Source organism: Leptidea sinapis, chromosome 18 (assembly GCF_905404315.1).
Source record: "Leptidea sinapis chromosome 18, ilLepSina1.1, whole genome shotgun sequence".
Classification (NCBI taxonomy): Eukaryota; Metazoa; Arthropoda; class Insecta; order Lepidoptera; family Pieridae; genus Leptidea; species Leptidea sinapis.
This window is the reverse complement of record NC_066282.1, coordinates 4,827,452-4,841,031: the sequence shown is the minus strand read 5'-3', so window position 1 is coordinate 4,841,031 and position 13,580 is coordinate 4,827,452. Positions and strand designations below refer to the sequence as shown.

The 13,580-nt window shown below is 34.0% G+C and overlaps 1 protein-coding gene across 2 annotated transcripts in view; it reads right to left on the bottom strand.

The window, feature by feature from the left end:
• Window positions 1–271: 271 nt before the first annotated feature.
• The window catches only part of LOC126969409 (Fanconi anemia group I protein homolog), a 45,790-nt gene continuing 32,481 nt past the window's right edge, over window positions 272–13,580 (bottom strand). For both annotated transcript variants that reach the window (XM_050814808.1, XM_050814809.1), the window contains 6 exons: window positions 12,068–12,223; window positions 10,402–10,600; window positions 8,012–8,204; window positions 3,198–3,390; window positions 1,861–1,966; window positions 272–427 (listed from right to left, as the gene is read on the bottom strand). In XM_050814808.1, the coding sequence (XP_050670765.1) occupies window positions 333–427; window positions 1,861–1,966; window positions 3,198–3,390; window positions 8,012–8,204; window positions 10,402–10,600; window positions 12,068–12,223 (942 nt within the window). In that variant the 3' untranslated portion in view covers window positions 272–332. The remainder of the gene's footprint in view (window positions 428–1,860; window positions 1,967–3,197; window positions 3,391–8,011; window positions 8,205–10,401; window positions 10,601–12,067; window positions 12,224–13,580) is intronic.

Genomic DNA, 13,580 nt, shown 5'->3' with positions numbered 1-13,580 from the left:
AACTGCTCCTAACGGCTGGACCGATTTTTCAAATTTAAAACATGTGTACAGGACAACGTCTGTTGGGTCCACTAGTATAATATAATTCTCCTGCTCATGTGTATGTTAGTGAACTCCTCCTAACGGCTGGACCGATTTTTCAAATTTCAGCCGTGTGTACAGGACAACGTCTATTGGGTCCACTAGTTCTTTATAAATTTCTTCTTTTTTTTTTAACTAATTTTAATATTCCGGATAACAGAACGAAGGATTAAATAAATTAAACAATGTATCTTGTCAAACGTTTAACAATAAAAAGATAATATTTGCAAATATTTCAATAATACATAATATTATGATATTCTTCTACGCTTCCTTTGAGAATTCTCTTGTTCTTCATTGTCACTGACCTGCGAATGTACTTCCGTAATGGAATCCTCTATCTCAACTAAAACAAAATAAACCAGTTTAGTAGAATATATATATATACTCGCTGACCCGACAGACGTTCTGTAGATAATAAAAAAAAAACTATTTCATACGAATTTACGATAATATTTCAAAACATCAACAATTATTTCGTAAAAAATGCTCCCTGTTGTTATAATGCAATTGTTTCACAGTAGAACTGTCAAACCGTGCGTCACTAAATTCTCTCATAGCAAACATGTCCATACAAAACAAATGTTGAAATTAAAAATAATTATGGGTCTCAAATCGAAATAAAAACTACCCCATCTCTCAAGTTGGACCTAAGTGCACTTCATGAAGTTAATCCCCATTAAAATCCCTTCATTAGTTTAAGAGTTCACTGGAAATAAACATCAGGATACTGGATATATACAGGATGTCTCAAAGTATAAAGTAAAGTATGGGACATGAAGGGAAAGTACCTTAAATATCGTAGATAGGGTATTTTACTGAAAGAAGACTTTATGTTATTTTTAAAAGTTAGTAATTCTGCATTCAAAGATTTTCTAAAAGTTACTTGCCTCGTCTGGGAATCGAACTATCTATATCTACGATATTTAAGGTACTTTCTCTTCATGTCCCATAACTTTGGGACACCATGTATATTAGGATAGTCCATCGCGGACAGACAATGTGACACGTAATTTATATATATAAAAATTTACCAAATGGAGTGATAATAACATAACATATTGTAACAACAATTGGTTAGCATCATGAAGCTACAACAGTTCGTAAAGGGGCTTCGACATGGGGAGAAGAACTCATAACAAACTCCCAATGTAGTAACTTAGTAGTATAGTATTTTATATCTAAGTAGCTGACACGACAGACGTTGTTCTGTATATAATAAATAAAATAATGTTTTTCATGAATTTGTCAATAATTATATTCAGGAAGTCCAGAGAAGGTTTAAAAGGTGAATAAATAGGAAAATGCTGCTAAATTAAATAAAAACAACAAATTTGTTTATCCTTTGATGTGTCCATACATAATTTCTATGAGAGAATTTATTGACGCACGGTTTGACAGTTCTGCTGAGAAACAATTTCGTTATAACAACATGGAGCATACTTTACGAAATAATTCTTGATGTTATAAAATATTATTAACAAATTCATAAATATATTTTCCCTTAATGTTATTTTTTAATTTTATCGGGCAACAAATAACAAAAGAACATAATCCTCGAACAATGGAGAAAAATAGCCCATAAGTGACGTTTTTCTAACACAAAATCACGGCGCAACGGACGCCGAATCTCGCAATTTGTATGATACTGTGGTTATATGCGTGAATTCCTCAAAATAGAGGATAGTTCTAGTCTATTTATTTTCGACGTTTTCACAGCTGTCATAGTCTATCTAGACGTATAAATAATGTAAGATTTATACATAATATAAAAGTTACCATCATTTCGAGCCTGTTCTTGAGCGTTCAGTACTTCATGAATGACCGGCGCTTTGATTCTGAAGTCCCGAGCCGTGCCCAGAGACAGGTATTGTTGGAAGTTGATCTGAAAACATTAAGTTTGTAAAGGCATAAAAAGCATTTGTTTCTCATATTTGATTCCTGTAGAATTACTTTTGGTGTCACTTCAAAAAGTACCACCGCTTCGGAAACAAATGGCGCTCTGAGAGAGAAGAAGCGACCCAAGAAACTCTCCCAACACTCTTTTTTGCGCTCTTTTTAATAAAATATACAATAATGTACAGTCCGATCACTTTGGTATTAAGTAGAATTATAATGAAGAAAAATCCCACGTCATTAAAACGAGGGTGGCTACTTTTAAAATGCACATAATATGTACACTAAAATAATATTGACAATCAAAATTGTCGAAAAGGTCAGTTTTATGTATCAAAATTAAGTGATAAAAGTTTGTTATTTAGTGAGTTTTTACCATAATAAATACGAATTCAATACTAATTTGTTATAAAAAAAAACATAAGAATTATTTATATTTTCAAAATTAATTTCATAGTTTTATTATCTGAATGTCACGTGACCGATAACGCCGACCACCATTTTGTGACGTCACTATAGCAGAAACAATATACAGTTTTTAGTAACACACCAATAATGCGGACTATGAAAGGTAATTTTTTTTTATTTTTATAAAAATCAATAAGGATTGTACCGCACATTTTACGTTTCTTTATGTTATTATGACGTCACGATCATGGCGGCTACCTTTTTGTCGCGACTCATTATCGTTTAAATTTAAAACAATATTTCTATGCATAAAGTGGAATTATTTTGAGGAAATTAAAATACCAACTATCTATCGAAACTTTACGATCATTTTAAAATATATTTGCAAATATTGAAGAATAGCCTATTATGGCGATCCCCTTTCTTGTAACTTTCACAGAGAAATTAACATTTTCTTATGAAATTTATTTTATATTTTATGAAAAGGGACGAGACAACTAAGACGTTCAGCTGATGGTTATTGATACGCCCTGCCCATTACAATGCAGCGCCGCTCAGGATTCTTGAAATACCCAAAAACTCTAAACGGCACCACAATTGCGCTCGCCACCTTCAGACATGTTAAGTCTCATTTGCCCAGTAATTTCACTAGCTACGGTGCCCTTCAGACCGAAACACAAAAATGCTTACACATTTCTGCTTCACGGCAGAAAAAGGTGCCGTTGAGGTATCCATCCATAATCTAGCCGGCAGCATGAGCAAAGTAGCATGCTGGCAAATGCTGATGATGATGTATCTCCTGTTTCAAATACCTTGGCTTTATTTCCTAGTATGATCGCGTTCTTGCTGAACTGCTCCGCCTCCAGTACCAGCCGAGGGATCAGTTTGGTGTCTCGCAGCACCCTGCTCGCCTTCTGGTTCTCCTGCGACGCCTCCAGATAAGTGATCAGACTGTCCGTCACCGCTGACAGTTTTTTACCGCACAACTTTAAAAGGCGCTCAAGTCTGAAAGAGAAAACGTATTCTTATATACGTTCTATACATATTACTAGCTGACCCAGCAAACGTTGTATTGCCTATATTAAAATCGCGAAACAAAAGTAACTGTTGATCGTAGATGGGTGAAAATTTGAAGTTGTATGTATTTTTTAATGCTGACTCATAATCAAACAAATTTAAAAAAGAATGTCAAAAAAATCAAAAAAAAAATCGTGTGGACCACCCTTAACATTTAGCGGGATAAAAAATAGATGTTGTCCGATTCTCAGACCTACCCAATATGCACTCAAAATTTCATGAGAATCGGTCAAGCCATTTCGGAGGAGTTCAAAGATTAACACCATGACACGAGAATTTTATATATTAGATATAAGCACATATGATTTACAGTCTGATAGTGGAACGGCGTAGTGTGCTTAAAGACAATGTAAGCACACTTTTCTCCTCAATCGCGTGTCAACTTTCAGTGTCCGAATCAAATCCTGAACTGAATAACTGTTTTACATTGCTACTTATTAACCAAAAATGCAAATGGAGTAAATGCGGCAATGTATTCACATAGCAGTCGAAGATTATTATGGTATATTTTGTGGCATGTTCCATATTTCAGCTTTGTTTTTAAATGACGTCATACGTCTGTATATATGTATAGAACAACGTCATTGGTTATATTTTTTTTCTTTATCGATTTAGGGGCTTTTATACGTATGTACATGTCAGCACCATTATAATCTAAGTACATTAAAAAGACAAAACAAAAACAAAATTCTCATCTTAACAAACTAAATACAAAAGTTAATAAAACGAAAAGCAAGTTATATCTATAGTGTTCAACAAATAAGAATTATGGATTCAAACAGACTTAGGGCATCCTTAGATGCAGAGCGGGCAAGTATATTTACAAACGCCCGTATCAAATCTCTTCAAACCCAAAAGTCTTACAATTTTGTCTCTACTAGAATGAAATCGGACACATTCCTTTAACAAGTGCTCAACATCCTCAATTGTTCCACATGACTCACATAGAGGTGACTCCGCAATTTTCATCAAAAATTTAAACTTATTCAAAGGCATGTGTCCGGATCTCAGTCTGTGAGCAATAACAATTAACCTCCGTCATTGGTTATATAATTTAGACAGATTGACAGCGAATCTGACCGCTCGACAACATCTTTCTTAAGTTCTTTAAAAATGTTGCTTCAAGATTTTTAATAACTGATTGTATACAACATCTTTTTCAGTTGTCTGGAAAAGATCGTATCAACCCATTGCGTACTTTTGGCTGTAATTAGTTTATAGTTATTTATGCAACTGTTGTGTAATAAGGGGTATTAAAACACGAATGTGATAATAGTATCACATGAGTGTTTTAATACCTAATTATCAACAGTTGCATACAAGAGTTTATCTACACCCAGAATATGTATCCTTTAAAAGATTCTGGAACAGTTAGCTTACTGCTAACACTAAAACACCAATCCTAGTAGTAACCTAATAACATTCATTACTGATTATATACATATATAAACTAAGTATTGAAATAATTATTTATTTTAGTAGTAATTTACATTTTGTATAGTGCAATAATTAAAATTCACTCGAATATTCTTTTGCAGCGTTGAAAATGGATCGCTCATTTTTTGTAAACAAAACAATAAAAATATCGAAGAATAATGGCGGGGATTCGAATAACCTACTTTTTTTTACGGCGCTTCTGGTAGTGTGGAACGCGAGTAAACGAGAATGTTATTTTTTTGAAATTCATACAGATGCCACGCATCGAGCAATAAGAATGTGGCTGTATGTTGAAACTCTTTGCGCATGAAGGGATCGAAAAAAAACATAGGAGTGTTGTTATGAAATTCAGTACAACATTACAACACTCGTTTGGATGATGTAATGGTTATTAGAACATTGGGTGTTTTAATGTTGGCAATAAGCTAACTGTTTCAGAATCTTTAATAGAGGATTTAAAGAATGGGTGTAGATAAAGATTTTTATTTTATAGCTATAGCTATCGATTACTGACTGAATCAAGTATCATTTAAATTAAACACTTAAAGGATTAAAACATGTGTAATTGTAACACTTTACCAACAATTTGCATTTAAAGTTACAGTTTTATAATAATGACAACTATGACAAATACTATCTTTTACTTATTTCATCTGCACCCCTGAAAACGAGATCTGTATTGGTCTTGAAAAGTCCGGTTAACTAAAATAAAAAAGGTAACTTTTACGCAAAAATCTAATGTAAAAACATGGTTACATTACACGCGTTTTAATCCTTTAAAATTGTTTTATTTAAATGTGTAACACTCGCGTTAATCAAAGAAAATACCAAGTAATATTTGTTTAAAGCTTCAAATGGTAATATTATTGTCAGTAATGACTTGAAGAAATAAAACCAGTTATCTGACCGGAACGGTGTATTATTAAGCTCAGGAATATATAGACGATTAAAATGTATGGACACGATGAAAACTGTACAGAGAGGATAAAACTTGGTGAGTTTCTTGCCTATTCTTCTCAGAGCAAGGCTCCTGGTAGTCTCTTTAACTCATGGCAACAATATTTACTTTCATAAGCGTACAAATTGTACCGAAACGAGATAAAAAATTTCAGTATTGGTGATTGATTACAATGTGGACCGAGTTAGATTATCATCGCGCGGGCGTAAGGCACCAAGGCCGGGCGACCACATAAACAAGGGACAAGTACGACAATAACTACTATCTATATATATAAAAATGAATTGCTGTTAGTTAGTCTCGCTAAAACTCGAGAACGGCTGGACCGATTTGGCTAATTTTGGTCTTGAATTATTTGTGGAAGTCCAGAGAATGTTTAAAAGGTGAATAATAGGAAAATGCTGCTAAATTAAATAAAAACAACAAATTTGTTTTTCCTTTGATGTGTCCATACATAATTTCTATGAGAGAATTTATTGACGCACGGTTTGACAGTTCTGCTGTGAAACAATTTCATTACGACAGCAGGGTGCATATTCTACGAAGTAATTGTTGATGTTATGATATATTATTGACAAATTCATATAAAAACATTATTTTATTTATTATATACAGAACAACGTCTGTCGACTCAGCTAGTTTAAAATAAAAATAAAGTAGTTTATGTGTATGATATTTACTTCTTATTAATAAGCTGATCGGTATACGCCTCGAGATACATGCAGTACAACAATTTGTTATGTTTTAAAGAGCGTAGTAAAACCCTGGTATGTCACGCTCACCAGACAAGGTCTACATCTGATGGTAAATATGAAGTACCTAGAGTTAATAATTATTACGGAGATAGAACATTAAAAAAGAGAATCCCATATATATTAAATAGTTTACTAGCAGATATAAGACACGAACCCATTAAAATAAAGTTTAAAAATATGTTAAAAAAATATTATATTGACAATCTGGACACATATATAGTCCTTAGTAATGTTAAATAAAAATAAATTAATTAATTGTGTAAAAATTTTCACCTCCACGTTTATAAATAAAACTCCGTAACTTTACATCTATTTAAGTTACTAAAATGTTACAATTAAGATAGCTCACATTCCACAGACAATCCATCAAAATGGTTTTGTGGGACCATTATTTTATTTAGTCATTGTAATGTCAAAGCTGTAATAAATAAATAAATAAAGTGATCACTTCCGGGATTAATTACACAAATAAAATTTAAGAATTGAATTGAATTTCAATTGAAGCTACAGCCTGAGAGTTGAACAAAGCATACAAGATTTATCAACGATACGTCACTAGAACGGTTGGCTTAGTTGGTAAGAGCGCTCGCACGGAACGCGAGAGGTCTCGGGTTCGAGTCTCGCATCGTTCATATAATTTTGTTTTCAGTGTTATTAGTTCTATATATTTTTTATATCGTTACACTTCATTTTTATAATACCATAATAACACTTCTTTACAGAGGAAGGAATCTTATTTAACGTACCTGATCAAAGTCAACGTAACGTAACTCAACATCGACTTGGATTTGCTGAGCTTCAATGAGAAAATCTTACTGGTAATTACTTATATACTTTAAAATATACAATAACTCTTAAGAATCTATGTCTTACTTTTAAATTATTAAGATTTTTTTTCCAACATGACAGATTATTATAAATAAAGAAGAAAGAGCTCGCAGTTTCGAGTCCCGCATCATTCAAAAATTTTGTTTTCAAATTAATGTGAGTATCGGGTGTTTTAAAAAAATACCGTTTTGCAAACACACGCTCACACTCACGCACACACGCAAACACACACTTACATACACTTGCAAGGGTAATCAGAACACTTTTTTTTTAAGTATAACATTTTATAAAAAAAAATGTAGCTTACGAAGGTAATCGGGGAGCCACAATACATCCACTTCCACTCAACACCTTAAGGAGGAGGGGATGGCTGAAAAACAGCGCTGCATGGAAACATAAATTCATGATTCCATGTCAGGTGAAGCTGAGCCTTTTCCTTTTGCCTTTTGTTTCATCGCGTAGCCTAATTATTCATTTTATATTTGTAATGTTTTGTATGGCAATAAAGAATTTATTATTATTTATTATGTGTGTTATGCAGTAGAAGACACAATTAAGTGACGTCACGTACCGCAACGTGTTCAAATCCGGCTCGTTCAGCAAGAGTTTGAGTAGAGTGGAGAGGAGAGTGTAGAGTCTCACGCACGCTAACACCACACGTTCGCTGCCCGCGCCCACACTACACCGCAGTTTGGCCACACACGAGGTCCAGCTTGTCAGTTGGCACAGCTGGATTATCAGGGACTTGTACAGCTCCTTCAGTTCTATACAAAAGCAATTGTTTACTTCATCAATGAAGAGCGTGGAGCGCACATCACAATATGTGATCATACCATAGACTTAAGCGAAATAGACAAACAAAGCATGAAAAAGCGGAGAACATATGTAATAATACAGTAATATAGAAAAAGTAGGCAAATCTATTGTTACTGCAACCGATTTTGATTGACAAGTCGTAAACAGTCAGCCACACTTGGCATTAGCTTCTCATTAGCTAACGCACACATTGACAAATCAAAATTGGTCACGCATTAACGGATTTTTAGGTCATCTATCCGCTAGTATATTCTCAGTCTATGAAGTAATTTACTCAAAATTGGACGTAGTTACTGAAAAAAGATCCAAGCCACAAACATAACTTTTTAAGGAATTTGTGTGTATAATCTAATAAATATTAGTGTATTCCAAACTTAGGCTACTAGTCATGATGTCATACAAAAAGTGACAGTAGGGCTGCCATTTTTTGTCAGTCCGTTAATATGAATCACGTGACCAGTTTTGTGTTTCTGAATTTCGACATGTATGTGGTTTGGAACGTTAATCTGGAATTAAGTCCAATTGTATAAATAACTAGCTGACCCGGCAAACGTTGTTTTGCCATATAAAGTATAATTCACGCCATAGTTTTATAATTAATAAAATATTGCCTATATTATAGCCTGTACATCATTTTGTTCTATTGTCAATAGTTTTTGCAGCGCACGCAAAAATAGGTTTTCGATTTTACACCTTGTGTTACAAAATAGCAATTTTATTACGGATCCCTAATTTTGAAAAAAAAAACATAGCCTATAGCCTTCCTCGATAAATGGACTACCCAACACTGAAAGAATCATTCAAATCGGACCAGTAGTGCCAGAGATTAGCGCGTTCAAACAAACAAACAAACACTGCAGCTTTATAATATTAGTATAGATAACTTTTATTTCTGAAGTATTTCTCATTTATTCTACTAATACGATCCATAATAATATTACATAATACATAATATCATTTACTTTAAATAGATTGATTGCGATTGCTAATAAAGTTATCTCTTCTACCGTGCGGTCTTAAGCACACACTCTAATTTATTAACACATGAGTTAACACATAAATCTATAGATCTAGTGTGATTCTCTGTGTGCTCAATCATACCGGCCACTGTGCATAGATAGATAGATACCACCGGAAAAGTACTGGATCGTATCATACACAGACACATAGAAAGCGTTGTAGAACCGCAGCTTGCTGATCACCAGTATGGATTCCGAAAGGGCCGATCTACCCTAGATGACATTATTTGACATTATAGTTCACGATATATGATTGCTTTTTGCTTAAACGCTTCAAAGAAATAATTAAAGTTTTCTTTAGTGTTAATTCCGCCAATATTTGTTTTTAAAACAATTCGACACGTGTTTCGCCTTTACACAAGGCATCCTCAGGACGTGTTGTCTCGCCAAAATCTGGCACTAAAGAAAGTTTTTAAATTAACACTAAAGAAAACTTACATCATTTCTATAATTATGGATTTCCGCAAAGTAACGCCTAATTCAATAAATTTTCTTAAACGCTTCAAACATATCTAGATGCAATAGACCCTTTGATTTCGTCTCTTGGAGATGTGGACATTGAGGGTAATAAGTTTAATATATCATTATTTTATATTGCATTTCTCAAAATCTACAGCACATTACAATACATCTAAGCTAGATAATATTATACACAAAATTTTTGGCCAACAGTTTTTATATAACACTAGCGGACCCGACAGACGTTGTCCTGTACACACGTGTTTTTGAAAATTTGAATTTGAAAATCATTCCAGACGTTAGGAGATCACTAACATACGTAGGAGAATTGTGTCGACTGTATTGAGAATCTAAACCAATCTCAAATTCAATGGAACACTCTGAAAAAAACATCAAAATCGGTCCAGCCATTTAGGAGGTAGTTCAATTGTGATACTAAGCCATCCTCGAACCCACTTGAACACACACAGAAAATTTCATTAGAATCGGTCCAGCCGTTTTGCAGTTCATTGACAACACACATACAGATTATATATATAATAAATATAAAGATAGGCAAACTTAATTTCTTATACAACCTGCTTGAAATGAAACTGAGAGAAAGATAGTAAAATTATTGTCTTAATTGAAACTTGTTCAAGCGAGTTTCTATTTCATAAAAAAATACCTTTATCGATTCTCTGCCTATGTATGTGTGTTGCAAAGGCCATCGCCACACCAAGATCCTTAGCTCTGTTCAGCAGATGTTCGGTACACTTGAAGCGGACGTTGAGATGGAGACACACGGCGTTCAGCACAGCATGGCCCGTGCGGCAGTCGATCCATGGGTAGTCGGTGCTATCTTCACGAGACGATGACTCTTCCTCCTTGTAAAATATTTATTTGTTAAATATTTTTATAAAGGCCGGAACGCATTACCGCGGCGCTAAGCGTCACGAGACGATGACTCTTCCTCCTTGTAAAATATTCATTTGTTAAATATTTTTATTAAGGCCGGAACGCATTACCGCGGCGCTAAGCGTCAAAATATTATTTTAATCATTTTGTATGGAGAATGTCGCAAGAGCGTTGCTGCATTGCGCGTCGCGGTATAGTACCTTCGAGAGAATGTTTTGACACAGCAAGCGGCGCATCGCTTCATTATGCCATACTGTTAATTTGTTAAGTTTATAATCATATTCGCCTTCTTGATACGCGTGACCTTGATATTCAGCTAAACTGGTATCGATGTGACGTCGCTTACTGCATTTGTAATGCGATAGGTACCGTCTAGCGACGTGAAGTAACGCGGAGCGCCGCTCTAATGCGGTCCGGCCTTTACAATACAAAAACGTGTGTTGAGCCACAATAGTGTGACAGACGTAGTTTTAATATAGCATCAAATATTTTCAATAGAAGTCTTCAATTGACCTCACAGACTAAGCGTTAGTAGCTCTGTGATGTCACCATATCTTGTTGATGTGAAAACTTTTTAACCGCTTTGGGCACTTTTTGGAAGGGTAAAATGTTATGGTTTCACTTCACCCACATGCTCATGATTGGCGCACGCGATAAATAAAAAATAAATATAGATATTTAGAGTTAGACACTTTTTGGATGGGTGACAGGTCACCGAAATGCTTAAATAGCAGTATATCTGTAGCTATACATCTGACGTATTGTGCAAAATTAGTGCTGTATATATCTTAGAAGTAAAATTGAATGGATTTAATGAAAAGTTCAATGTGCATTGTTGAAATAGTGTATACTTTGTTTGTTTAATATATTCTTCAAAATAAATTGAAATTAATAATTGAATTGTTTTGAAACATTGTGAAATGACAAATTTTAATGCAAAAATTTCTAAGTTTTCCCTTCTCTATAATTGCGAATTCTTTTTTGTTTTATAAAAGCAAAACTTGTATAACATTATTTACCGCCTGCGGTCCTGTATATTATAACTTAATATGTTACAGACCTAATACTTCTATTCAGATATTAAATAAAATTATTTTATACAAAAAAATAGATTTTCCTGTATACTCTTAAAAAAAATTGCAGAGCTACAAGTCACGTGATCAGATACAAATGCCTTAAAATAATTTAAATAAGACGTTTACGTAATTGAATTGATAGACATGGTCAAAAATAGTGAATATCATTCAAATAATGAATTCAGTGATATTCCCTATGTAGTTGAAAACTAGTTGGAATTATGCATATTATAATCTTCTAGACCGATTTTGATGAAAAGAATACGATCAACAGATATTTTTGTTACTAGTTCGCAATGTTATAAGATAATACCACAATTAAGCTTGTAAAGGTTCAACCCTAGCAGGTAATAAACTTACGTCGATTCTCCCCAGCGCAGTGGTAAGTTTGTCGAGGACTGCGTCAAGGGTCGCCGCTTCACGTTGCTCCCTGTGGTACGCAGTAAACAAGGGCTGCAATAACAGCAGGCAATCCTGTTTGTTGCTTCGTATGTAGTCTTCTAACTTTACCACAGTCTGTACGGGGAAACACAGATAATGTTAAGAGGGACATATACCACCCACAATCACATGAGTGTTTTAATACCTAATTATCAACAGTTGCAGACAAGTCTTTATCTACACCCATAATATGAATCCTCTATAAAAGATTCTGAAACAGTTAGCTTACTACTAACATTAAAAAAGCCAGTCCAAGTAACCATTACATAATCCAAACGGATGATGTAATGTTGTATTTAATTTCATTACAACACTTGTTTGGATGAAGTTTCTATACTTAGGGATTATTTAGATAATATCCAATTTTGATTGATATTTTTTCGGACGTGATTCAAATAATAGTACTACTACTTGTACATTAACATAAAAGCTTAAAAATTATAGGCAGTATAAAGTAAAATTTTTCGTGTAAAACTTTGACATTTCTCAAAAAAAGAAAAGTATAAGCCTATATTTTGTTTTACTCAAGCAAATGACCACAAAATCAAAATATTTTGAAACTATTTAGTAGGTGAAGTTTGTAAGTGAAATTAACACTATATATTATATAACAATTATTTGAAATATAAATTAATAACGTTAGATAATACTTTTGAACAGCGTGTTCAAAAGGTATGATGTCAGTTGTCCAAGAATAAATTCTCAATAAAAAATTGCCAACTCAACAGTCGGTTCAATTAAAGTCGATTAAACGTACACAAAATGGCGGAAAGATAAATTTTCTTGGGATGTGTGAATAATAATAATAATAATAATAGTCTTTATTAAAAGGTATATACCCAATACAACGTATGCTACTTAAAAAAATAAATAAAAATAAAAATTAATAATTAAAAATTGCCGATGGTAATAAGCTTATCATAATTAAAATTTTGTCGTCACTCTAAATGCAAATTGGTCGTACCTGTTTGGTACCTGTCGTATCAGGGCTATTTTTTGTTCGCCTCCCGGTGCACTGAGTGCCAGTGCCTGAAAATGCAACAGTTCAAATCCTCCGCCAATGTACTGAGAATCTCGTTACTAGAAGTACGGAGACGACTCCAAAAAGATGCTGTTCATGATCTTATGATCGCGAAGAAGTCTGGTACTCCGGCCTTAGCGAACATGTCCGACGCGCTGCAGTACCGTGGCAACTTCATCAGGACGCGTCATTATATTGCACCCTGATATTGTTGATAGCACGCCTGGTGAACTTGACCCAAAGTTGACATGTATAGAAACATAAACAATATGCTCTAAACAATGTCACCTTTACTTCGTCACTGCACTTTGCGAAGCGACGTGCGAGCATGTTGCATCTAACGGCCAGAGCACGACGTTCCCTCTCTATATCTTCATCGTCAACGAGATCCTCCGTTACTATATGTCCGAG